Here is a 25,144-nt window from a genome sequence, read left to right on the forward strand (position 1 = left end):
GTCAAACCACTGTTTTTCAATGTAATCTAATAGAAAATCAATCATTATACAAGAGAACATGTTACTGAAAAGAATGAAACATTAAACAAACAAGATATTAATTGCGAGCAATTAGCAATCAAACCAGATGGTGTAACGCCACGGGGCCAACATAGTTTAAATTGGCGCACAGTTGTACAACGCTGTGATCAGGATGTAGCATAGAATTTCCTATTTTTCCTCTATAGCATCCTGCCTGGACCTGGACATGTACTCAAGGGTATACATGTATGTCAAATTGAGATATCTCGTATTATATTACTCTAATAGAATGGATACGTTGCTTAATTTATTCCAATTGTTAAAGGTGATATTTTAGTTTAGAGCTCAGCTTTATAGCTTGTCACTGTTTCTGCCTACTTTTGTAATATTCAACTAGTAATTGACAGTGACACGTTACTGTAGTTTGCTTGCCAATGTAAATTTTGAACCCTGATATAATAATAATTTTCCTTATTGACACTTTTAGTCTTAATGAGTGAACTATGAAATATAGCCAATGAACGATCACAGTGAGGTAAGTACAGTATTTCATAGCGGTTCACTCATTATTAAGAGTGCCAGCACTGTTATTAAATAATAATAATATTTTAATAATATTTATTCGGCATGTTACAGTGTATCAACCACAATCTTGCCAGGAGCAAGCAATAGGCAAATCTATCCAAGAAAATGTAACACAATATTTATTAGTCTATTTGTGGTTAAACTGTAATTTTTTTGTATGATCAATTAAACACCGGAATTTGAAATATGAGTATATTTTACTTAACAAAAGCACTATAGGCCTAGACACAAAACAGTGTGGAACAAGAGGCCAGTCCCTCCCACTGTCATAGACTGTAAAAATTGATCTAGCATGAAATTAAAATTAGTAAAAAGGTCATATACTGGTAAACATAAAAAACCACCTACACAAAATGATCAGGCATGTCCTACTACCTGTGGCCACAAAATGCACTGAGGGACATGCATGCAAGTAATTTGACCACAAAAAGCGAAGGATAGTCCCTTAACTTTCATATGAATGATAAAATTACTTGCGAGTACGTCCATGCGTTCTTTCCTAGTGTAAACTAACCTTTAGTCTGTGCAGACCATCACTTTACACCTATACAGTTTATCAGGTACAGCAATATACATATACTGTGTATTGATTATAATTTTAGAGTCTCACAAACTGATTGTGTGTCACTGCTATGTATACCAACCAACTGTTGATTCTACAGACAAACAAACCATTACCTTTATATTATGAAATTAAAGTCCTACTTTTCAAGAAGAGAAAAATGTACAAATTCAATATTAGAATACCCAACAGCTGCCTATGCAATATGCCAGTCTAAACAATGTCAACACAAAGCACAGATAGAACAATACAATACGTAATACTTTACCACACTAAACAGGAACAATGAGCTAATGCAAGGTTCCCAAAAGTACAGTGATTAATATAGCTGATAAAGAGCTGTAGTGGTGTTATAAATCCTTAAAAGGACTTTAAATTAGAACCGAAAACCTTGAATAAACCCAGGAACTTTGATAACATTGTTAAAAATTGGATACCTACATTTCTATACATACTTTATCTTCTATACATTATCTTACCTATAGTATTACATTTTTGAAACAATAAATAATCTATTTGTACTACAGATAAATGCAACTTGCATTATCTAAATGTTTAGATTAATACATTTAGTAACAATCCAAAAAAGATTAATTAATGGGGATTTTTTCAATTTCTTACAATCAAGAGATTGATTTTCTTAGTTATCATTTATCAGCAAACTTTAGAATTTCAGAAACGGAGCACAAAAGAGTTTTGATAAGATATTTATTTTTTAATCAGAAAAATGATTCCCTTGAAACATAAGGCTATCAACAATTTTGTATTTTAACCCGACTTTTAACCCATTCACTGTGTATTGTTATATTCTTCTTCAAATAACACATTCTTCCTGTGTCATTTTTAAGCTACAAGCAACACAGTAACTATGCAATAGCTTTGACCTGTTGGCAATAATTGGACCTGGCCCTGTTTGTACAAGGCAAATATCGCATTATAATAGGCCTACAGTAGGGTTGTTGGTGGAATTTTGATAAGAGGCAACTTTTTGTATCTGATAATATCATCAAATAAAATATTGAATGGTGTTTACAAGAGCATCCATTTGGAAGTAGGGTTAAGTTCAAGAGAAATGGACTGCTAAGGGCCTGTTCAGACCTTTGGAGTTTCATATCATACGCGGTGTACAACTCCATAGGTCTGAACCAGGAAAAGATTAGTGGAAGCTACAGTCTAACAACACTGATCTTTCATTTGTTACGACAGCTCAGGGTACAAGATTAGTGACCGACGCTTACGATACCAAAGTCATGAAGCATCAACAATTTTGACTATCTCAAATCAAATTTACTCCTGCATACCAGATGTTCGCCCAAATCGGTTCCTAACGAAAACGTTAGTTAAGCGAGTCTGAACACTTTGCTGTTATGACACTAATTATAATATGACATTTCTTGTAATACAAAAACATAAGTAACTCCATGGATCTGAAACATACCCTTAGGGTATGTTCAGACCTACGGAGTTATGCTTTCGTATCACAGCCAAGGTCATATTTTAATGAGCGTCGTAAGAGCAAAGTGTTCAGATTCATTGCAACGAAGTTGCGTTACAGACGGATATGATGTCACTCGCTGGCGATTAACCAAACTCTAACACACGCATAGACCGTCTACCTACCTTCGTTGTTATTAAAAGTAGTAGTGGTTGGTTTAGGAGTTACAGGCCTAGACCGAACACTTGGGCTCGGCATTATCGATTGGTTGTCAGGCATACCAACCAGCCGATCGTTTTGGGGTTTGGGTTTATATTTGGTCTATGACCTAAAATATCATTTATGGCAAAAAAATGTTCAAATCTCGTACTTGCACCGGCTCCAGATTTATTTAATCGCCGCTTTATATGACGACCCCCTTCAATTTCGTTTGGATATTAAATCCTTCTTTATGAGGATGGCCCATCTGCTAACGTTTCCGCCATCTCGTTGAACACAGACATCTTGTTGTTGTCGATCTCTGAACTCAGGGCTTCCCCACAATGAAATAAGGTATTTTACTTCGGTTTCTCGCCAATGCGCACGCTTCGATGACATTTTAAATTAATTAATATAATAATATTAATAATAATACTGTATAGTGTAACAACAAAAGGTATGATTTTTTCGCACGTTCACCGATCACAACAAATGGATCAGCTTGGCTATACGATGAGGAGCACATGTCACGATGTGATATGGCGAATATTGTAATTTGATTGGCTAGATATCTAACCTAGGTCATATTCATCGATGCGTGACTTTCGTATTGTAAGCGACGTCCACTAAACTCATACCTTGAGCTTTCGTAGCGTATGAAATATCAGTGTCGTACGAGGTGGCTTCCATTAATCTTTTCCTGGTTCAGACCTATGGACTTGTACGCCGCGTACAATACGAAAGCATAACTCCGTAGGTCTGAACAGGCCCTTAGTGTGTTTATTGGAAATACTACATCACAATTCCAATATAAATCATTGTTATCAGGGTTACCTAGGGGTGAAGTTTACTTTAAATAAAGAGAACCAAATTATAAACAGTACACTATTGAAAACAGGTGTGTGAATTGATTTTATTTTTCTGTCCAAAAATGTTCTACTGATTTGAGCTGTCATACCATGGAGTAAATAATCCTCTGTGGTGAGTCTCTGTACATTAATATAAGCCTGGCATTTGATAACGTGTAGAAAATTGCAGTTTAAAGATTCCTTTAAAGGCATATTGTCCCCCTGAAAGAAATATTTTTTTACATTTTTTTGTTGAACTTGAATATGCCATTTTAATGTCACATACAGTAGTAGTACTAGTAGTTATTCAATTTCACTAAAATTTGAATCATAGAAATTATTTACCTGAAAAAACTGTAATTGAATGCAAAAATTAGTCATGTTGACTGGAATTCAGTGGGTTTTTGGTTGAATTTAACCGTTTATTTTGTCTTTTCAATTTTATAATAAGTGAAAACATAATTTCTTTTAGATGTTTTCTGCGGAAGTGATTAACAGCAGAATGGCCTATTTAAAGTCTTTTTTATTAATCATACATCAATAATATTTGAGTTTTTAATATTGAAGAAAACAAGGCCTAGTAACTTTTTTGAAATGTTTAGTGTAAAAAAAATGTTGTTCCAGCTCTGCTACTCAACTTGCACAAAAACATTGTTTAGTGAAAAAAGGGATTGCCATTTTGTAAAGGACATGCATGCATTGACAATGGATTCGGTATTTAATTGGGCGTACCATAGAATAAACGGTATCTATAGCTGGTGTCAATATGAACAATGTTAACAGCTTTGGTATTGTACAAACACGGACTGTGTATGGGTCAAAGGTGACAATTTAAGTTGATCAGACCAGACTATAGAATTTATAATATACTGTAAAATAAAATTAATACATTTGATGTAAATATTATTGGACTTGTCTAAAAATATCAAATGAACATACAATATAACAGAACAGCAATTTTAATACTCAATCCAAATGTACTATAACATTGAACCACAGGCCTAGGCCTAGAGTACATTTTTCTGGGTTTTTTTTCGGCAATAGAGTCAATGCAGATCATATTTATTTTTAAACTAGTTAGGCCTACAGTAAGGTTACTACAATCCTACATATGGTAAACGTTGACTACCCTTTACTACCTCAGGACCTTAATCACAAATTACATCAACATAACATAACAGATAATGTACTCCTTTTGGTGTAATTTAATACTAATAGAATTTCAGCTGAAATAAAGGAAATTGATGTTAATATGACATTTCAATTATCTGAAGAAAAAAATTGTTATTCTTTTCAATTTCAATAGGCTATATCAAGTGTCTGTCAATGAATGCGAGACTAGTGGGTCAATAATAAGCAATAACCATACGCATGGGGATGTTGGCCTAGGCCTAGGTAGTAGGCCTAGTACAATAGTAGAACTGTATACAACAAGTCAATAAACAACCTATAACGAAGAGTTGGGGTGTCGGGTCCCTGGATGGTTCCTGTTGATGGCTGTGGTTGCTTACTACACCACTACGACGTGTATCCTAACAAATAATGGCCTATACAATACTTTCACAGGAAATTCACAATAAAAATATACATCTACGAATATTCACTTCACCTGCTTTATTCTTTCTATTTCCCAAAAAAACTAAAATTGAATGAAACAGGTTGCATTTATTAGTCCCCAAAGCCTAAAACTCAGATTGGAATTCACCGTACGTCCGCTGTGTCCGTCTCTCTTTTTTATCTTCAACTCGTTTTGTAAATTAGAGAGGGCGCAATACATGATCAAACAGGTGGTGGTGGTGGTCGTCTGCTGTGTGATTGTGTCGTTTTATTTTATTTTGTCAATAATGATTAATATTTATTTAATTCAATATTTCGGAATGATTTTATTGCAATATCTACAAAACAAAATCAACAGCTCACAGGGGTGTCATCAATGATCTACCATTTTTTTAGTTTCATAGTTTAGTTTAGTTTAATAGACACTCATCATTACACCGAAAACCAAAATGTTGGGCTTGGTTTTGTTGCTTTACTGACATTTTAATAATGTATAAATAATTGATTTATATTATACTGCGTGATACTGTTAGCCATCATTGGTACCAGTTTGGTTACCAATGATGTTGACACCAGTCTACCACGATGAGGTAGCATCTCCGACTTCAGACTGGAAATTTTGTTTTCTTCCCAATGGCCAAATTAGTTTTCAAATTATAAAACATAAGGGAAGAAGTATTGTTTATTCATTTTTTAAATTGTGATATTATGTTATAATGCGAATTAGTTTAATTATTTTCATTGAAGAAAAAAGAAATTATAATTTATTTATTAATTATAAATGATTTTATATAAACTATCTAACTAACAGTTATGAAACTGAGGATAGTATAAAAATGATCATTATTATTTAATATAATAACCTATCATAATTTATTTGTATTTATCTATTTTTGTAATAAATTTTCTCTTGATTTTGACAAACTGTATTTTTTTTTATATTTTTCGAGTTTTGTGAGCATTAGTTAGATAACATTTTTTTATTTTGTCTTCTGTGCTAGTTAAGTTTGGTTTACTTATACCTAAGTATTATTAAAGTAACAGTATGATTTATATATTATTAAAGTATCCGTCTTATTGTATATCATTATTATATATCATACCTATTTTACTTCATTGATTCTTATTGATACCATTTTTGTTGTATGTACATCTTCTGTTCAATCTGTTGTAGGCCTACTTTCTTTAGCATTGCATCCATCTTATGTGGTTCTATTGTACCATCTTATCTTATTGTATCATTTTATCTTATTATATCGTAATCTTCTTATTGCATCTTAACTTGAATTTTTTTTAATCTATTTTTTTGTATTGTATCTTATCCTAATAATTGCATCTTTAACTTAATTATCTTATCTTTCTTGTTACATTTATTTTTTACATCGTACCTTTATTGTATCTTAAGTTATTTTATCTTATCTTATTCCAACTTAACTTATCGAATCTTAACTTACTTATCATCTTTTCTTGCAGCTTCTATTTTATCTTAAATTATGAATCTTATCTTATTCCAACTTCTTAACTTATTGTATCTTAACTTACTTATCTTATTATATGTATTATTATAATTACCTTAACTTATTTATTATCTTATTTATGGTTTCTTTTTGTATCTTATATTTTACCTCATCAACAAGTGATTCCCAACTTAAGCCAAGTATCTCACATTCGTCAACTAACCGTTAACCAATGAGATCGTCAAAGCGTCACTAGGAGGATACTAACTTTACAACACGCGCGCGTATTACGAGGACAATCGTGACGTCACCAACATTTGTTAAAATGATGAGTTTTTAAATCCATGAGCTACCTTTTTTAAGCATTAGAGAAACATTCCTCCATGTTTAAACCAACTTAAATCTAAAGAAATAGACCTTACGCTGACTATCAAACGTTAAGCTCTGTTTACACTATCACACTTTATATAAAAAATGTGATGTGCCCATATATATGAATACGATGATGTCATATCACATACCGTATTTGGGCACACTACACACCTATTTTGTTAAACTAATTTGATAGTGTAGACAGAGCTTTATGTTTAAAAAAAATGTGATGTGTCCATAATATGCACATGATGATGTCATATCTTGTTGACATTAATTTAGGCCTAATTAATGAAAATATACCTATTCGTGTGGTATATATAAAAAGCCTATGAACAGAAATCCAAGAGCAGGTATTTCGGCAGTTCGAAAATAAATACAGTGTACATTAAAAACAATATATTATACTGAAACAAATATAAATGCATTCAATCGTTGATGATGCTGAACCAGGGACCTTCAGATTGCACTAGTCGGGTTCGATTTTCTGTATTTTATCCGAAATACCACAGTTGAAAGAGCGTCAGCCTCAGAGATCTGAAGGTACCTGGTGCTGCAATCTCGGACTGATCTCGACATATCACCGATTAATATCGTATTAGTGCATATATTTTTAAAGATGCATTTTTTACCTGAACACAATTGTTTTCATTTTTTGTTGTTGAATATGCCATTTTAATGTCATATATTAAATTATCCAATTGAAACAAAAATTGAATCGAAAAAAAATTATTTACCTAAAAAAAAGTAATATTGGCTGCCAGCCAATGGATTTTTGGTTGAAATTGACCATTTGTTTGGTCATTTTATACGAGAAAACATGATTTTTTCCTTTTTTTACGGAATGGACTAACTTTATTAAAACTTAAAATAAAATAGCGCCACACGAAAACAAAACTTATTAACGTGCTGTGTTCGACTGGTAAAGCCTTCTTATATCAAAAATACTGCAGTCGAATACGTATATTTACAACTCGTATTTTTTAACACGGAGAGAGAAGTGGTGGATGGGAGAGGAATGGAAGTGTTACCTTTTGATTTTTGACGAATTGTCTGTCACAATGGGATACATTCTTATAATATTCTACATTGTTCTATTTATAATATTCTTATTATTTATTTCAAGGTATGACTTAATTTAAATTTATTACTAATTTCGACTATGTCTAGCTTCAATCCTAGGCTTACTAGCTAGGCTAGCATAGACGCATTTTTATCTCAGGTCAGGCACCTCAATCTCACTCTTTTGACATGCATTGCTATGTAAGGTTATTTCGTCCTTTCTACATTTATTGTATCATTTACATAGCCTCATCCTTATGTTACAGAACAAGACTTAGGTAGTATGTATACATATATATTTACCTATAATTATAATCATTATTGGATCAATCAATGATTTTTTATTACGTTATGGCTGAAAGATACGGTACGGTAATTATATAGGCCTAGGCCTAGTAGGCCTAGTAGGGCAATATGTATTACTATTAAAGCATGATGTTAATCAAATAGGTTATGGAAATGGATTTCGTGGCGTGTTGAGTTTGTGATGAGGCTATGGCTTAGACTAGAGGTACTGGGATCGATTCTCTGCTTGACGATTTTATGTTTTTTTTCAAAAAGACGTTTTTTTATTTTCATTTCAAAAATTTTAATTTAAGAGAGATTATTTAGAGGGTTAGGTTTTTAATATTTAGGAACGAGTTTTAATATTTAGCACTAGTTTTATATTTAGGAATGAGTTTTATATTTAGGACGAGTTTTATATTTAAGAATGCAATTTTACCGTACCTTTAGCACACGGAAGTTAAGATACGGTACCATATCTTTGCCGCGGCGTTTTTATTGTAATTTATTACTTTCTTGCTTTTATTGCAGATGTTTTGCAGTACTCCTATCAAAACTTATGAGCTTAATTCTGAAGAAAAGCATCACTGTGGATTATGTTGGATTCTTCTCCTTAAGGAATGTTTCCATAAGCCTGGATACTGGAAGTTTGGTAGGAAGAATTACAGAATCCTCTCACAATGTCCAAGTCTTTCCATTTGAAATCTTGCTTTTTACATTTGTTACTTATTACTACCATAACACCAATCAATAAATGTAATGTAATAAACATGCTATACATTGCATATTCAGAATGTGTGAAGGGTGGGGTTTGTAATAAAAAGGAGGGGACAGAGACAATCACAGGACCACTGACGATCGGGACAACAGACGATGCCCATTTTTAAAGTCTTATACAGTACATCATTTACAGCTGATTGATCTAGTAGAAAATATTATTTAAAGGGTTAGGTTCAGTTTATTTAGGGGTTAGGTTGATTATTTAGTAGTTGGGTTGATTAGGAGTTAGGCAGGCCTAAGTTCAGTTTGTTATGTATGGGCCCAATTACCGTGGTCCCAGTCATCCGTGGTCCTGATCCCGATAGCCTGAAAAGCATGGGAAAAATGAAGAAGACAATGTAAAAGTTAAGGAGTTTTATTTTGTGTGCAATTGATAGCAATAACATGTTATTTTATACAGGCATTGGATAACATCTGGATATCCTGGCGATGCTTCAACTCTCACCAAGAGTAAGTGATTTATCATGTGTTTTTCAATGAAATATTTAAAGTGTTTCTATTTATATTTAAAACAAGATTGATGGTAATTTACATTATTATAATTTATGACTTTATTTATTTTGATGATATTTTCTTATTTTTATTTTGTTATTTATTTTTTTTTACAAGGTATCCAATGGTATTGCATATTGGTGAGATGAGCATACGAGCTGATTTAGCTCATGGACAGAAAGTAAGCAGTCTGGCTCATGAGGCCAAAAAACCAAAGAAATCACAAGGTAATGTACAGACCTGTGACGATGTCATCCCGCATTCAGTGGCATAACAGCTATAAGTGCTCACTGGCTAAACCCAGGGTCTCCAGGTCTTAAGGGGTCCAGAGCATGAGCAGCCCAATGCAAGTGCCCAGCGTTGGAGGGCCCCGGCCCCTTACGAGTGTTAAACCAGGGGCCTTTGCCTATTGTGTTACACCATCGCCCACATTTCAATATTCATATATTTTGTACATTCTAAACTAGATATGTATTCTATTAATAATAACAGCTACTCAAAATGAAGTTAATAAGAGCCACAAATAACTGTTCAAACTTTTCATTATTTTTTGCTATAAATGGCACACTTTAGCAATTTGTGGTTAAAAGAATATCCAGATACAAATAAATATGCATTGTTATCAACTCCTAAAACTAAAAAAAAAACTGACCATGAGGCAATAACACTTTTGACCATGTAGGCAACAACAAGTCAATACTGTGTCAATATATGTAATTTTTTGCTTTATTTTAGGATCATTGGTGAAAAATTACATAATTCCAACAATAAGGAGATTAGTACAGGTAATCTATAATTATTTATTTCTGTATAAAAACCAATACAAAATGCAGCAAAAACTGAAAGCATTGTATTTACAAAAAAAAATATAAAAATATATGGCTGTAAACAAAATTATATAAATACACTTTAAAGCACAATAAGCAATAAAATAGATAACCTAAAAACCTGAAATACCAAAATCAATATAAAAAAATCAATTAAAACCATTAAAATTTATGATTGTGATTGAATATGTATCATGAAACAAAAAAGTCATAGTTAGTAATGCTTGGTTCCCACTAGAACACAACGCAAGGACGTAGACGCAAGCGACAGTCGAATAAATCCATCGCTTGTGATTGGTCAAATCCCTTGCATTGCGTTACGTCGTTGTGTTGCGTCTTTAGTGGGAACCAAGCATAAGATTACACTGATTAAATTTTATAAATAGACAATACTCGTGTTTCATGAACCAAGTTCATACAAAACACAATGCTGAGGATAGAGTAAACTATTCTGTTATGTCTTGTTACCAGGGCAATGTAGTTTCTAGTGTAAACTTAGCTGAGCCCCTAGGTGTATTTAGCACAAGATTCTATTTATATGCTAATGATGATGGTAGTTACAAATGTGCATAGTTCCCATCAATTTGGTAGATGATAGTAGTGTAAACTATCCAACTATAGGCACCTTTACAGCTCAGACTGCAGACTCTCAAAAAAGCCCTGCTAAACTATGACAGTAATTTCAATTATAATTAAAGCTAAAATCAAAACTAAGAGCCTGTTCGGACATTACTTACAATTTACACATATAATGGTCGTGTGTGGTGTACATTTTTAGATGGGGATTTTTTAGATGGATTTTTCAATAATCTGCAAGCTGATTAACCATAAGATTAGGAACAATAACACATGTAATTGAGTTTAAAGTTTGAACACAGCCTTAATAGTGAATGGTTACTGCGCAGTATGTTGGATTTTAACTGTGACATTTTAATACTACCATCATCATCATCATAATTTTTGTTTCCATTTTTCAGATTCTAGGTTTAAAGATTGACTCAGTAACCCTTATGTTACTAAATGCTACTGGTACAGATTCACTACTTCACATATCAACCAGCAGTATCAGCCTATCTGCTAGTGCAGATGAAGATACCGTTGTGTCGGCCAAGCTGTCAGTTTCAAAATTTTCATTCAAATTATTGAAGAGCATTGATCAAACAGTAAGTTGTAACACCTGGAACCTTGGAACAAAGATTGCCACATTGCCACACAGTAAAACATGAAACTTCTTATACTAATAATGTCTACAGACTTAAGGCCCATTTACACTAGGATGATAGCGATCGACGATAAATAGATAAGCATGCGTTTTTCTTACATAAAACAAAAGAACTATAGGATAATTATTTAGGCTTGTTTTTAAAAACAATAAAATAGTTGAAATTAAATTGTCACGATAATGACAATCATGACGTCATTTGATTGGACGTGTGAAAATATCATTTTTATCTAAGGAATCATAGATGGTTATCCTATAGTTATAAGATGAAAACTTGTTAGATTTCTTTTGTTTTATGTATGAAAAATGCATATTTATCTATTTTTCGTTGATTGTTCTCCTAGTATAATATTAAATGGGCCTTTAGTTTAGTTTATAACAACAACAAAGTCTTAATGTTGTGATAACTCACAATTTGTCTGTTTTGTAAATTTTAGATTGGCAAAGTTTCACACTACAAAATTAAAATCATCATTTTTTAACAGAGAAATTGACATTTTTGATAACTATTAACACATATGTTAGCGCTTCCTATTAAAACCCCTGGATCCGCCCCTGTATAATATATACAGGTTTGCATTAACATTGAAAAAACTAAATAGAATAGAATCACTATTTATGCTATTAAACATTTATGAGCCAATTATCTTGAGTAGGTCGTAAATGAACAAGGATTATTTTACAGGTTGCTAGGGAGCAAGCTCATGTAGCTGAGGGGTCTACGTCATTAGCATTATCTTTACAAGCTGATCTTATCAATAAACGACTGCTGGTAAGGAGGTCTTTGAACTTTCACCTTTAACCTTTCTAATTAAAAAAATTTAACCAATCAAATATATTTATGTTTTTTTTTTAATTGAAATATAAATGTGGAATCATAGAGTCTAATAAAAGACAAGATTAATAAAAATTAAAATAAGTTTTAATAAAATAAGTACAGCAGAGTGTGTTGAAGGGAGTTTTTAGTGAGTTTGATAACAGAAATACATAACTAGCAGTTTTATATTTTGGGAGAGGGCTTGCAAAAATTAGTAATGTACTTAACGTATTCTGAAACAATGCTTCATGGAATAAATGTTGTGTTTATTTGTAGGCAGTTGAGGTAGTGGTAGGTGAGCCGACGTTGCGGCTTCATGAAGGTAAGGATAACTCCATTCTCTTCTTGTCCTTGTCACAACACCTATGTAGATGATGTGATCACAGGAATACTATGTGTGTTTCAATATTGATCTGCTTAAAACCAAAGAGAAATAATAAGTGAGTGGCCGAGCAGTTATGACAGTGGAACGAACCATAATCCATAGCCATCGGCAAGGGTTCGAGACTCACTCGCTCCATAGTTCTGGTGGTAGAACAAGTCTTCTCAGATAAGGTCTATAAACCGTAGGTCCAGTGTATGCACATTGCTTGTGTGCACTTTAAATAACCTAGTACATCTAGTGATCTTCATGAAATAGCGCTATATAAATGTCGCATTACATTACATAATAGATTTTTCTGATGATGTTACTAGCATAATTAAATATTGATTGATAGATGTTTGGTTTTTATTTCAGTTATCAGCAAAGTTAACTTTTGTCTATTTAGATAACCATCATAAGTTTGTATATTACAATACTGTTTATAATTTGTTTATCTTTTAGGCTTTCTGATGACTGCATCACCCCCAAGAGCACCTAAACCTGTTGAAGATGTCACAAATGAATCAGAATTGCCAGATCCTGATCCACAACTTACTCCAGAGCAAAGGGCTACAAAATTCATCAATAAGCTTCCAAAGGTTACTATTACATCATTTTTATATTTCCATTGCACACCAGCTGAGGTGTTAGGTATTAAATGGTATTTTTAATGTAATAGTGAAATAACATTTAAATGATGAATTACTGTTCCTTCTTTAGGAAGCAAGATTTCAGATGGAAAATGTCAGTATTCAGATTGCTTTTCAGAGCCATAATAGGTAAGAGGACAATTCCCTTTGTAATTACACAGGTAGGGTACCAGGATAACACTTACTATTTCTAAAAGACACATTTGCGCACAATGAAGATGATTAAAGCTCTGTCTACACTATCAAACTAGCAACAAAAGTGTGATGTGCCCAAATATGGTAGTAATATGACATCATCATGTCCATATATGGAATCATCACATTTTTTGTCACATAAAGTTTAATAGTGTAGAGTATTTCTATATATAATTTCTATAATAATCCATTTCTTAAATTTTATTTGAATATATATTTGTGTGTGTTTACAGGTTGTTACATCTTAGCAGTGAGTGTATAGCAGGCACTAGCAGTATAGATACAGAGGAACTTGTGTCATGTGACAAAGATAATGAATTATTTCTACCAAAAGCTTCATTTAATTTAAATTTTACAGGTAAGTAAACAAACTGGTTTTGACTTTTTCTCTTTGTGGTAAACTAAAAAACAGATTGTTTTAAATAAATCATCATTATTTAAATAGGGGAGAAAATAGATTTATTTTTTTATGATTTTTTAAAAAATATTTTTCTAGATATTACAATCAAGAACAATAAGGGAACTAGTTTGTTTGCATTGTCAAGCTTTGAAACAGCCATTGGTGTAAGTAATTATAGACCTTGTCTTCTCAGAAGTAAATTACAGATCTTTCGTACTTCAAAATGAATTTTTAACTTGCCCACTGGGCCAGTTAACTAGTTTTGTTACTGGCAGGAATACAATTTTACTGGCAATCAATAATTTCAAGATATATTTTTAGGGAGAAGTTGATTGGCCAAAACAGGCCGCCTGGAAGGTTTCACAGGCCCATCAAGGAACTGTACTAACACTTGGTTCCCACTAGAACGCAATGCAAGGACGTAAGCTGCAAAGCAAGCAAATAGATTGCTTGTGATTGGTCAATTGCTTGTGTTGCGGCTTACGTCCTTAAGTTGCGTCCTAGTGAGAACCAAGCTTTAATCCAAAACTGTTATACAAAAGTAGCAAGTACTGTACCTAGACCTAGACTATCTGACCTACCTTTATTGTTTGTCAGAATTTTTGTCTTACTCTGACATAATTTGTACTTGATACTAAGTACATATTAAGAACACTAATTCTTAACAGCTGACATAGCTCCCTGACGCAAAGCTACTCCACAGTACAATTATCATATTTTATTGTGGTTTTGTAGGCTTGTGACGATGGTATTTACTCAGGGGTGGCAGTAGACAGTTGTCACTTTACTTACCATGAAGAAGAGGCTAACTTCTGGTTTGGCATGTTACGAGATTATAAGACTTGGTATAAGCTGCTTGAGCAGGACCTGGCAGTCCAAAAGATACCGAAAGCTGGCAAGTAAGTAACACACTCCTATTCAGGGTACACCCTCTATTAAGGGAACGCTTTGTTGGGAACAGAAGCTGAACAATTAGTATAGGTGTTCTACTGTAGTTAAATCTGTCAGGGAGCCGTTCACAAACATCACTAACTAACTTGCCATCATAATTGTTTCTGCAAAAACTCCTATTTCACATGTACCATATCCATAAAACAGATCACATTACCATATTACCAGGTCCTCAGTGCTGTATCTCTAGCATCACAGGAATATTTGGTAATACCTCATTTGTATCACCTGGTGGCTGTATCATGTAAGATTAGGTTAAGAGTTACAGTGATTAAGTTCACTTTGGTTGACCCTGGTCTCCCCAATTTCAGATTTTTTTTTTATGTATATCCTGAAATAGACCGAATAAATAATGAAATGAAATATGATACTAGGAGATACATGTGATGTTGAATATTCCTATGATAGAATACAGTACTGAGAACGGAGTGGCCATATACAGTATATTTGCTGCACAGTGAAAAGTGTGTAATGATGAATGAATGAAAACATAAATATCTCCTAAATAACACCCTTAATATACTAATGTCTATTGTCTTTGCAGACTATCTTATTTCATTTCCAAGTTTTCTCTACCAGTGGATGCTGATTTTGACCTACAGGATTTTTCCATAACAACTGTGTTACCTAAGCTACCTAGATGTTCCATGATTGGCTCTACAATTAAGCTAGGTTTTAAAGTGTTTATTGATAGAGGTACGTGTCAATTATATTTACAAACAAATTAAAAAATTGTCAAGTGCCAATATTTTAAAACTAATTATGTTTATTTCATTTCAAAAACATTTGTAATTTCAATAATTGTAAAATAATACATAAGATATAATTAAGACATTTTAATGACTATTTTTGGGTCTGTTTTAAATTTGTTTTTTTTCTTACAGCATTTTTATTAAAACGGCAACAAAGAAACTTAAGGTTCGTATATATATTGTTGATCTTATTTGTAAATGTATTGATTTTTTTCAGACACAAAATATAACTGCAAATGTTTCATTGTAAAGTTGTCTTGTTATCTTTTTTGTATTGACATAATTTTAATCTCTCATTTTCAGTGGTGTATTGCAAGTAGACAAGCTATTCTGTGTATTAGATGGTGCAATGGCACCAAATACCAGTCTACCTCCCAATAAACATGTATGGGGTGCCCCATGTGCAATAAATTCATATACTTTAGAGGTAAGACATTATCCAGTTTACTACTTCTGTGGATAAGAACAAAGGCCAAACACATATATAGGTAAATTAACTTAATATAAATGACACACAGAGATACCAAATCCAATGCTTTCCTAATTTGATTTAAATAAATATATTTCTCAGGATTTCTAAAGCTCTGTCTACAATATCAAACTAGTTTGACAAAAAAAGTGTGATGTGCCCAAATATGGTAGTCATATGCCCAAATACTGTAGTGATATGACATTGTGTTCATATAGGGGCACATCACATTTTGTTTCTCACAAGTTTGATAGTGTAGACAAAGCTAAACAATACTTACCATAAGAAAAGGTACTTCAATGTAAGCATAGCTTTTATTGTAAGATTCCAAGCAATATAAAAAAGTAAGATAAAAACAGTAGCAAAAAAATAGAATATTTTATATAATATTATACCTTAAAATTAATTTTCGCTTTTTAAAGTTCCAACACACTCCAGATTCTTTGACATTAAATGGATCTCTAAAGAACCTTCAACTAGAATCATCATTAGACCTACTGAAGCTGCTAGCCCACCTAGCCAAGGTTTTCTACTCTGACAAACAGAAGTTGACAGCCAGGCCTTCACCACCCTTGGCTAAGGTACAGATAAGCATCAAGCCTAGGCGGGATCTCAAGATAGATATGAAGCTTGAGCATTTTAATTTTTTTATATGCAGTGATCTTGAAGGTAGCCATTTTATTTTTGTCTGTTATTATTCATAAATATTTGTAAACCAGAATTAACAGATCAATAGAAAACAGCTTAGCCTGACACCCTGCCTGTCTGTCTGTTTGTCTACGAGTACTTTTTGGTAGTGACTGCTGGATTGAGTGAGCAACCTGGTAATAATTCATTTATATTTTAGAATGCTTGATGTTACGATTGGATTCGGTCTCTGCTATAGTAGATAAATCTTCTTCGTTTTCAATGGAAGCTTTCAAGTTTTTAAAAGTTAAGAAGATACAAAAAGTAAGTAAGAAATTTCACTTATTTTATGTTTTTTTTAATTCCATTTTTATCTTAAATAATGAATAAAAGACATCCGAATCAGCTGAACAATGTATATATTTATTATGATTTTAGACATAGTGATAAGTCCTTAATATTATATTTTTCAGGCCATTGATTGTGTAACATACAGTGAGCTACCAGATTCCTGGATTGATGTTGGCAAATTGGTGGCTACTCACTCATCTGTTAACAAGGTAACCTATAGAACTGTTTCTAAAATACATAATACAAATTATGTAACCAGTTTTAGAAACGTGTGACCATCTCTTCCTTTATTTTGTCTTACAGATTGTGAATATTGAAGTTAATTCAAAATGCTCGGCATCATGGGATACTACAAGTCACATGACCATCTTTCATCATGTAAAAAAGTTGACAGAATTTGGATCGAAAATAAAAGGTTTGCACAATATTACTTTAAATATTTAAAAAGTTACTAATATGTATGTCACTTTATTACTGTATTTATTTTATCTGTTTTTCAGAAATGTTGCCAAAGAAAACTAAACCAGAAACTCTTCCATCACCATCCAGTGATCCTAGTCTCATTGCGGAGACGTTAATTGAGCTGTCTGCAAGAAATGTGCAATTGTTTTACAGTTTGTCTTTCAAGATGAGGTATTTTGTTATTCTGAATGTTTTCATCAGTGTTCTAGATATAGTTAAATGTTAAATTAAACTGATAACACAATATTGCTTTTAAAGATGTATTGTCCCCTAAAAACATGAATAATTAAATCAGACTTTGAATAGGTTATTTTGTAGTTTTAATAAAGTTAATCACTTCCGTAGAAAAAAAGGTGATAATTTACTACATTCTTTCTTGATATGTAGAAATAGTATATGTATCAAATCACTGAGAGTGGAAACAAAAGCAGGCTCCTTAAAGGTCACTGTTCCTGAGTTATGCTTCGGGTTCGAAGGTCATGATCTTTTCAATGTCAAGGTAATGAATTGCTGTTAAGTTTAAAGCAGATTGCAGAATAATTGTCTTATTTGCTTTGGGTATTTTTTATTCAAATCATGTAGAAAGTAAAAATTTACAATTTCTGTTTGTTTTTTTGGCATCTTATATTCGATATGTATTGTCTTTGTTTTGTAGTCTGTGTGTATGGAGAAGTTAATAGATGATCCCCAACTGTTGGAAGAGCGGAGTAACTCAAAACACCTTACTGCACCATCAAATAAGGCTTGGTTTGTTTAATTTTGTGATCATATACTCGCATATCTTATATCATATCTTTGTAGTGGTGGTTGGTGGTTTAAACATGTTTGCCTTCCAATCCCAAGGTCCAGCGTTCAATCCTAACCTAGTGTAACTCACAACTCTATCAACTCCAGTCTATAAGCCTCCAAAGAGATAATAAAAGATTATAACCACGATAAATTAGTTTAATTTAGTTTAAATAGTTTTTCAATCCTTTAATTAGCAAGTTGCTCGCTGTTGTATAAAATTTTTAAAAATCATATCTATTTCAATTATCAACACATAAAAAGCATTGTTTGTATGAAATTGATTTTTAATTAATTTATTTCAATAATGATTTGTTTCATTCAGGGGTCTTACCATTGGTTCTCTAGAAGTAGACTTCCCATATCAATTTGACTTTGCTGCAAACCACAGTGCTGTAAGTATTGGTTATGTAATAGAAAGTTTAAGAATTGCAGTGATAGATAACCAAACACTGGCTTGTGGAAAGCCTCTATACAAAAGAAAAAACAATTTATTAAAGCAACAAAAAAAGTTTGGAACTTTACTTATCTTGAGATAAAGAACTACAACTTTGGTAGGCGATTTATTTGTTCTTTTTACACTTAATTATCTTATAGATTATAAACATTGTTAAATGGTTGAAGATGCTTCATTTTAAGAAAAAACAAGGAGAAGAACCTCTGTATGCTGACTTTGTCCTCAGAGTTAAAGTAAGTGCTTAAATATAAACCCGGCTCAGATTATATGCTGTACTTCAGGGCCAGATAACATGTTTCAGCTTAACCTAACTGCAGGCTTGTATAGTGTCACTGTGTATCTGTCATTGTTGCTATAACTTTTAGATACAGTAGTCTATTTTGTGCGTATAGCTTATATGGATAAACCAACATAGTCCTTTTCCCCCATCAATGGGAGAACATTCACTCAAAAAGTACCAACAACTTTGAACATCCCTCGAAGAAAGTGGGGTCATCCATGAGACACATTCTCAATTGACCACAAACTCTGTATACACTTATATTCATAATTAAGATATTCATCACTTGGTTTAAAAAAAAAAACATTGTCTTAAGCTCTGTCTACACTATAAAACTTTATGTGACAAAAAAATGTGATGTGCCTATAATATATGAACACGATGACACCATATTATCACTACCATATTTGGGCATACAGTTTTTTTGTCAAACTAGTTTGATAGTGTGGACAAGGATTTATACAGGTACAATATTCATGTTTTTGTGTTGTTTTACAGTCGGTGATAATGAGGATCCATGATGATCCATTTGAAGTCAAGATGGGTGATTTCTTTGAGCTTATGAAGGATGAGTATCTAGAATCAGCACGTCGTTTGGATGTTCTTGGCAGCAAAGTGGCTGAATTGAGACAGAATCATGGAGAGCTCTTATCATGTAAGTCATGTGTTTCTACACTTATTTTCCATAAAGAGAAAAGAAGTTATTTTTAGAATATGTTTCCATTTCCATAAATTTAATTTTTTAATTTTAAAGAATTTTACCTCTTATATAAAATATATTGAGAATTCGGAAGATACCATCAGAACTTGATAGAGTTGTGCAAACTTGCTAGATGCAACTACATCAGGGCCAGCTTCACTAGAAGTCTAGGAGTTCCAACCTTGTATATTACTGACTACTTTTTGTAATTTAATTATTGCAATGTATATGGCATGTCACTCAAAAAACAAAAACAAATTGTGTACTCTTAAAAGTAGCATTAATCTGAATACCAACTTTATATCAATATGGCTACCAGATATCTCTATGTAGACGGTTACCTGAACCACTACCAGTCTATCATCCATTTATCTTTGTTTTCCAGCAAATAAGATATCAGAACTGTACACATCCCTTGCAAAGAAGAACGTTGACATCTACCTGAAGCGTTCTCAGAAGCTGTATGCCACCACACCAATGCGCGTTGCTTTAATGACGCTAACACTTGATGATTTAGAGGTCATTATTCTAGCTGATCCGTCGATGAATGGTAGAAAAAATATTATTGACATCATGAAAGAAATAGATTATTCAAGGTAATGAAACATTTTTAATATCTTGGAAATTACTACCATGGTTATATATTTCCTTTTAACTGTTCCATACATCTTATAATGCTACAGCAGAACCACTATTACGCTTGGTTCCCACTAGTGACGCAACCTACGCAACGTATTAAGCAAATGGCCTTCCAATAATTGTGTTTGCCCCCCGTCTGTGTGAAATCAAACCTGTGATGTTTGCAGCACTGTTGCATTGTCGGTTCCAACCTGTGATTATGCAATACAGCACTTTGCATCAATACGTTGTTGTGTTCTAGTGAGAACCACGCTTTAAGTGGTCACCTTCAGGACTCAACAAAGTTGCGTAACAGAGGTATTAGAAGCGTCCACTTGATGGTGGTGTTCCCTAAATAGAAGGTGTCCAACATTTAATTAAATTATAGTATAGTAATATATAATATGTAACATTATAATATTCTTTTTGTTAAATTTTAGTGTACCCCCACCAGATGACATGCACTTCACTACCCTATGGTGCCGTGTTGTTAGGGGCAATGTTCAACACCTTGATATCAGTTTAAGGGATTTTCCCCTTCGAGTAATGGAATTGACCGACTGGATGTGGTGGGGACGGTTGCTAGGAGCTGAACAGGCTGGTGCATCAAGAGGTAAAATAATTGATATTGTAAACAAATCACATATAATACTGTAGCTTGCTTGTTAATGTACAGTAGAACCTCTATTAGGGAACGAATTTCTGACCCAGCAAGGGTTGGCTGTAATTTTAAAACATATATTCTCCCTTAAACAGTTTTTTTTATTCCAAAAATCACATTTATCTATTCTAGACATTTGCCTATTCATCTGTGTTTATTGGCTACTCGTGCTCAATGTGATAAATTAGTAAATATTAGTAATAATTCATAATGTTTTAATATCATATTTCAGCCAAAAGAGAAACTGTTGTAGAAGTGGGTGCCCCATGGACTAACACTACAGTTACCCGCAGTATGCCAGCACTAAAGTTCTACCATGACTTAGTAGCAGGTAAAATAATATAATTATCTGTATTTTGTTGAAATTGATGTAGTTCACTTTTGGGTGCCGGTCATGTCGCATGTTTCTTTCTGTTAACTGTGATTCCCATATATTGTATTTTGTAAATTTGTAGTTGTTTTGATACAAATAAATGAAATAAAATGTCATTGATCAAGCCATGTGACATTTATGAATTCACACGGTACCCATTGATATTCCTGGGTTAACAGCGACAGAGCAGAATGTACTTCATTTTTTCAGATATTGAGTTAAGTTGGTGCAGAATCTGGTTGGTTACCAAATAAATATTATTATCAAATCAAATAATAAAATCTTCATTTCTGTACCATGTTTTGATGCAATTTTTTAAAACCATTTTCATATTTGTTTTGTTTTAACTATCCAGATATAAATTCATGGGACTTGGCATATGGTCCATGTTTTGAGCCGACTTGGGGTCAGGTCAATATATGCATGAACGACTTGAACAAGCCTTCCATTGACCCCAGCGCACCTTTACCATTCTGGGACAAGATGAGATTGCTTTTTCATGGTAGACTCATCATAACTGTTCAGAGGTGGAATTATTTATGGCTTAGTACTAAAGATTGTTACAACACCACAGAACATCTGGACTGGGAGTTTAACGATGTATATCTAGATTGGACTAATGGTGAGAGTGGCTTCACTTTTTTTATTTATTAATTTATTTATTTTTTAAAAATTATTTTAAGGTATATTCATTTTATACAGTTTCTTTCAATACAAAAGTTTTGATTAATTTCAAGTTTGATTGATTGGTTTTAAGTTTGATGGATTGATTTAAGTTTTATGGATTGATTTTAAGTGTTATGAATTTAAATCCATTATATAAAATATATGGTAATTCACATGTATCATAGGTGAAAACAGGAAGTTGATTATCATAGAGAAACATATGAGAAAACAGGAAATAGAACCAAGATTTATAATACACTAGAGAACATGTTTCATCATATAACATAAACTTAAATGAACTCATCTTTAGTTTAATCCATTGAATAAATGTTCAAGCTCAAAGTTTAAATGAAATCATCTTTAAGCGTGGTTCCCACTAGAACGCAACGTGTATTGCATAATCACAAGTGGGAACCGATAACGCAATAGTGCTGCAAACATCGCAGGTTTGATTTCACGCACAATTATTAGAAGGGCATTTCCTTACGTTGCGTTGGTTGCGTTGCGTCACTAGTGGGAACCATGCTTTAGTTTTATCCATTGATTAAATGAGCATGTTAGAGCACAAAGTTTAACCCAATAGTCTTGACAACCAGCATATTTCCGTCTTTTGTCTGCTAGGTTTAAGCTTGGAGGATGCAGGTAGAATAGAATAACAATTATTACTAATGTACGTCATGCAAACAAACTATCCAATGAAATTACAAAGTGATCAGAATATTACTCTCTTTATTTAAATATTTTTATTTCTTTTAAATTTTTTTATTATTTTAATTTTTACAGATTTTTTTTAATTGAATCAATTTTTTTCAATTTTTTTTTTTGTTCAGCCCATTTTCTTTTCAAGGGAGCGCTTGATGTCTATGTACGAACTGCTTCCAAGTATGATGACGTTAGGCTTCTACATATTCCTAAATTCCGCTGGGAGTAAGTACATTATTTCATTGAGAAAAAATAATCGTGTCATTTACACTGTAAACATATATTCAATATAAAGAGTATAACTACAAATATTAAAAACATGATTTTAATTCTTATTAAGTCCGTTTAAAGATATTATGTATTATAATTTGTCCTGGGGCCATATTTTGACCTGTGACCTCTGTCACACAAGGCAAGACAAAGTAATTTGTTTTTATTTTTACGTTATGTAGATTTGGTATTGAATGGATAACAAATGGAGATGTCAATGATCATCACAGTGTCATGCCATGTGCTCCTGACAAAGTTCCTGAACATTCCATCAAACAGGTATGTAAAAACAAATAAAACACACACTCTCTAAGCTCTGTCTACACTATCAAACTAGTTGTCAAAAATGTGTGATGTGCCCAAATATGGTAGTGACATCCTTAAATATGGTAGTGAAATGATGTTATGTCACATTTTTTTCTCACATAAAGTTTGACAGTGTGGACAAAGCCTAAGCTCTGTCTACACTATCAAACTAGTTTGTTAAACAAAATTGTGATGTGCCCAAATATGGTAGTGATATCATCTTGTCCATATATGAGCATATCACATTTTGTTGTCACATAAAGTTCTTTAGTGACGGAGCTTTAGCCTGTGTAAGTAAAAGCTACTTTATACACAGAAAGAAACAGACATAACAAAACACAATATAGCACTAATATAAGTTAAGTTAGTTTAACTGGTAGCCCAAACACAGTGAACACTGGGATAAGACGCACTCTTTCAGAAAGATGCACTGGGTTCTATGAAGTGCACATTAGCCAAATGTGTACACTTATCATTTGTATGATATTTTTTATTATTGCCATGTTTTAACCTTATGTTATTTTGTATTTGTTGCTTTTGTATTTTACCCCTTGGTGTCGTACTGTTTGTATATACCCATTTTATCATATTTTTAATAATTTTTTTATATACGTGACAAGCAAGATCATTTTCGAGTCAGAGTGCTTGACAAAATACAATAATTGAATTGAACTGAACCTCCAGTTTATAGTCCTAATCAGAGAAGACTTTTCTATCACCAGAACTATGCCTGAAAACTGTCTTGAACCTGTGCCATGGCTCTGGTTTGCAGTGACCCTGTTCTAACTGCTCGGCCACATAAAAGCATATTCGATAAAATTATATGGGTCAACAAAAACTCTTTGGTGAAAACCAAATTAAAATTATACTTAATTGGATATCATCGGCCGTGAGTGATTTATGAAATCCATTAGTATTCACAAAATCGTGTCAAATCTTATTAAACGTAAATGAGATATAATTGATGGTGGGTCATCAGTCTCAACCAGTGTTATATTTATCGTTTTAATCCATTCACATTTCTCGCTAAATGCAAATGATTTTATGATTGACTAGTTTTTGTCTGTTTCGCAATCTATGCAATTACATCTCATATTCTGTTTAATTCGAATTGGACTTTAAGCAATGCATTGTGGGAAATTTGTTCACAGGTAATCAATTTAATTTCAAATGATTCTTTTATACTTTCTTACGCAATGTAATAAGAATATTTAAAATTAAGAGAAGCTGGCATTTATAATTTAACATTTGCTTAAGTCAAAATAGTGCTTAAGTGAAATATTTAGGCTTATTTATTAAGCCAGTTCTTTTTGTCATATGGAAAAACTTCATCATCAAAATTTAAGGTGAAAAAAATATTTTACTAGGTTATTTTCAAAACTGTCGTATCACAAAGTTAAGATTCTTTTTTTTAAGCAAATTTGATAAATATTATCCCAGTCATAGAAATCCCTTAATTAATTCCTATTTATAATTTCCAATTTCTTCTGTAAATGACATTTCAAATAATATTTTGGAACAAATGATCTAAACTTTACTTACTCACGAGATGTGTCCATTTTTCTGCCTAAATGAACTATTTTT

General features: G+C 32.6%; 2 protein-coding genes across 6 annotated transcripts in view; one reads left to right on the top strand and one right to left on the bottom strand.

Annotated features, from left to right (window-relative positions):
* LOC144834482 (uncharacterized) overlaps positions 1–5,392 on the bottom strand; it is a 30,261-nt gene extending 24,869 nt beyond the window's left edge. For 3 of the 5 annotated variants that reach the window (XM_078689295.1, XM_078689291.1, XM_078689294.1), the window contains exon 1: positions 5,259–5,392. The gene's annotated coding sequence lies outside the window, so the exon portion shown is untranslated. Of the gene's footprint in view, positions 1–5,253 lie in introns of all 5 variants that reach the window. The other 2 variants (XM_078689292.1, XM_078689293.1) reach the window with 2 other exon arrangements.
* A 2,662-nt stretch (positions 5,393–8,054) lies between these two features.
* Positions 8,055–25,144, top strand: part of LOC144834471 (bridge-like lipid transfer protein family member 2) — a 47,489-nt gene continuing 30,399 nt past the window's right edge. Inside the window, exons 1-32 of the mRNA XM_078689268.1 lie at positions 8,055–8,161; positions 8,914–9,034; positions 9,563–9,612; positions 9,772–9,881; positions 10,390–10,439; positions 11,459–11,644; positions 12,389–12,475; positions 12,797–12,842; positions 13,347–13,483; positions 13,605–13,663; positions 13,963–14,087; positions 14,226–14,293; positions 14,865–15,028; positions 15,625–15,776; positions 15,965–15,998; positions 16,136–16,259; positions 16,724–16,970; positions 17,149–17,252; positions 17,402–17,488; positions 17,583–17,694; positions 17,780–17,912; positions 18,129–18,240; positions 18,397–18,488; positions 18,853–18,922; positions 19,125–19,217; positions 19,763–19,919; positions 20,350–20,560; positions 21,023–21,195; positions 21,476–21,574; positions 21,972–22,238; positions 23,113–23,209; positions 23,437–23,533. Of these exons, the coding sequence (XP_078545394.1) occupies positions 8,097–8,161; positions 8,914–9,034; positions 9,563–9,612; positions 9,772–9,881; positions 10,390–10,439; positions 11,459–11,644; positions 12,389–12,475; positions 12,797–12,842; positions 13,347–13,483; positions 13,605–13,663; positions 13,963–14,087; positions 14,226–14,293; positions 14,865–15,028; positions 15,625–15,776; positions 15,965–15,998; positions 16,136–16,259; positions 16,724–16,970; positions 17,149–17,252; positions 17,402–17,488; positions 17,583–17,694; positions 17,780–17,912; positions 18,129–18,240; positions 18,397–18,488; positions 18,853–18,922; positions 19,125–19,217; positions 19,763–19,919; positions 20,350–20,560; positions 21,023–21,195; positions 21,476–21,574; positions 21,972–22,238; positions 23,113–23,209; positions 23,437–23,533 (3,729 nt within the window). The 5' untranslated portion in view covers positions 8,055–8,096. The remainder of the gene's footprint in view (positions 8,162–8,913; positions 9,035–9,562; positions 9,613–9,771; positions 9,882–10,389; positions 10,440–11,458; positions 11,645–12,388; positions 12,476–12,796; positions 12,843–13,346; positions 13,484–13,604; positions 13,664–13,962; positions 14,088–14,225; positions 14,294–14,864; positions 15,029–15,624; positions 15,777–15,964; positions 15,999–16,135; positions 16,260–16,723; positions 16,971–17,148; positions 17,253–17,401; positions 17,489–17,582; positions 17,695–17,779; positions 17,913–18,128; positions 18,241–18,396; positions 18,489–18,852; positions 18,923–19,124; positions 19,218–19,762; positions 19,920–20,349; positions 20,561–21,022; positions 21,196–21,475; positions 21,575–21,971; positions 22,239–23,112; positions 23,210–23,436; positions 23,534–25,144) is intronic.

This window comes from Antedon bifida, chromosome 2, assembly GCF_963402885.1.
Source record: "Antedon bifida chromosome 2, ecAntBifi1.1, whole genome shotgun sequence".
Taxonomy (NCBI): Eukaryota; Metazoa; Echinodermata; class Crinoidea; order Comatulida; family Antedonidae; genus Antedon; species Antedon bifida.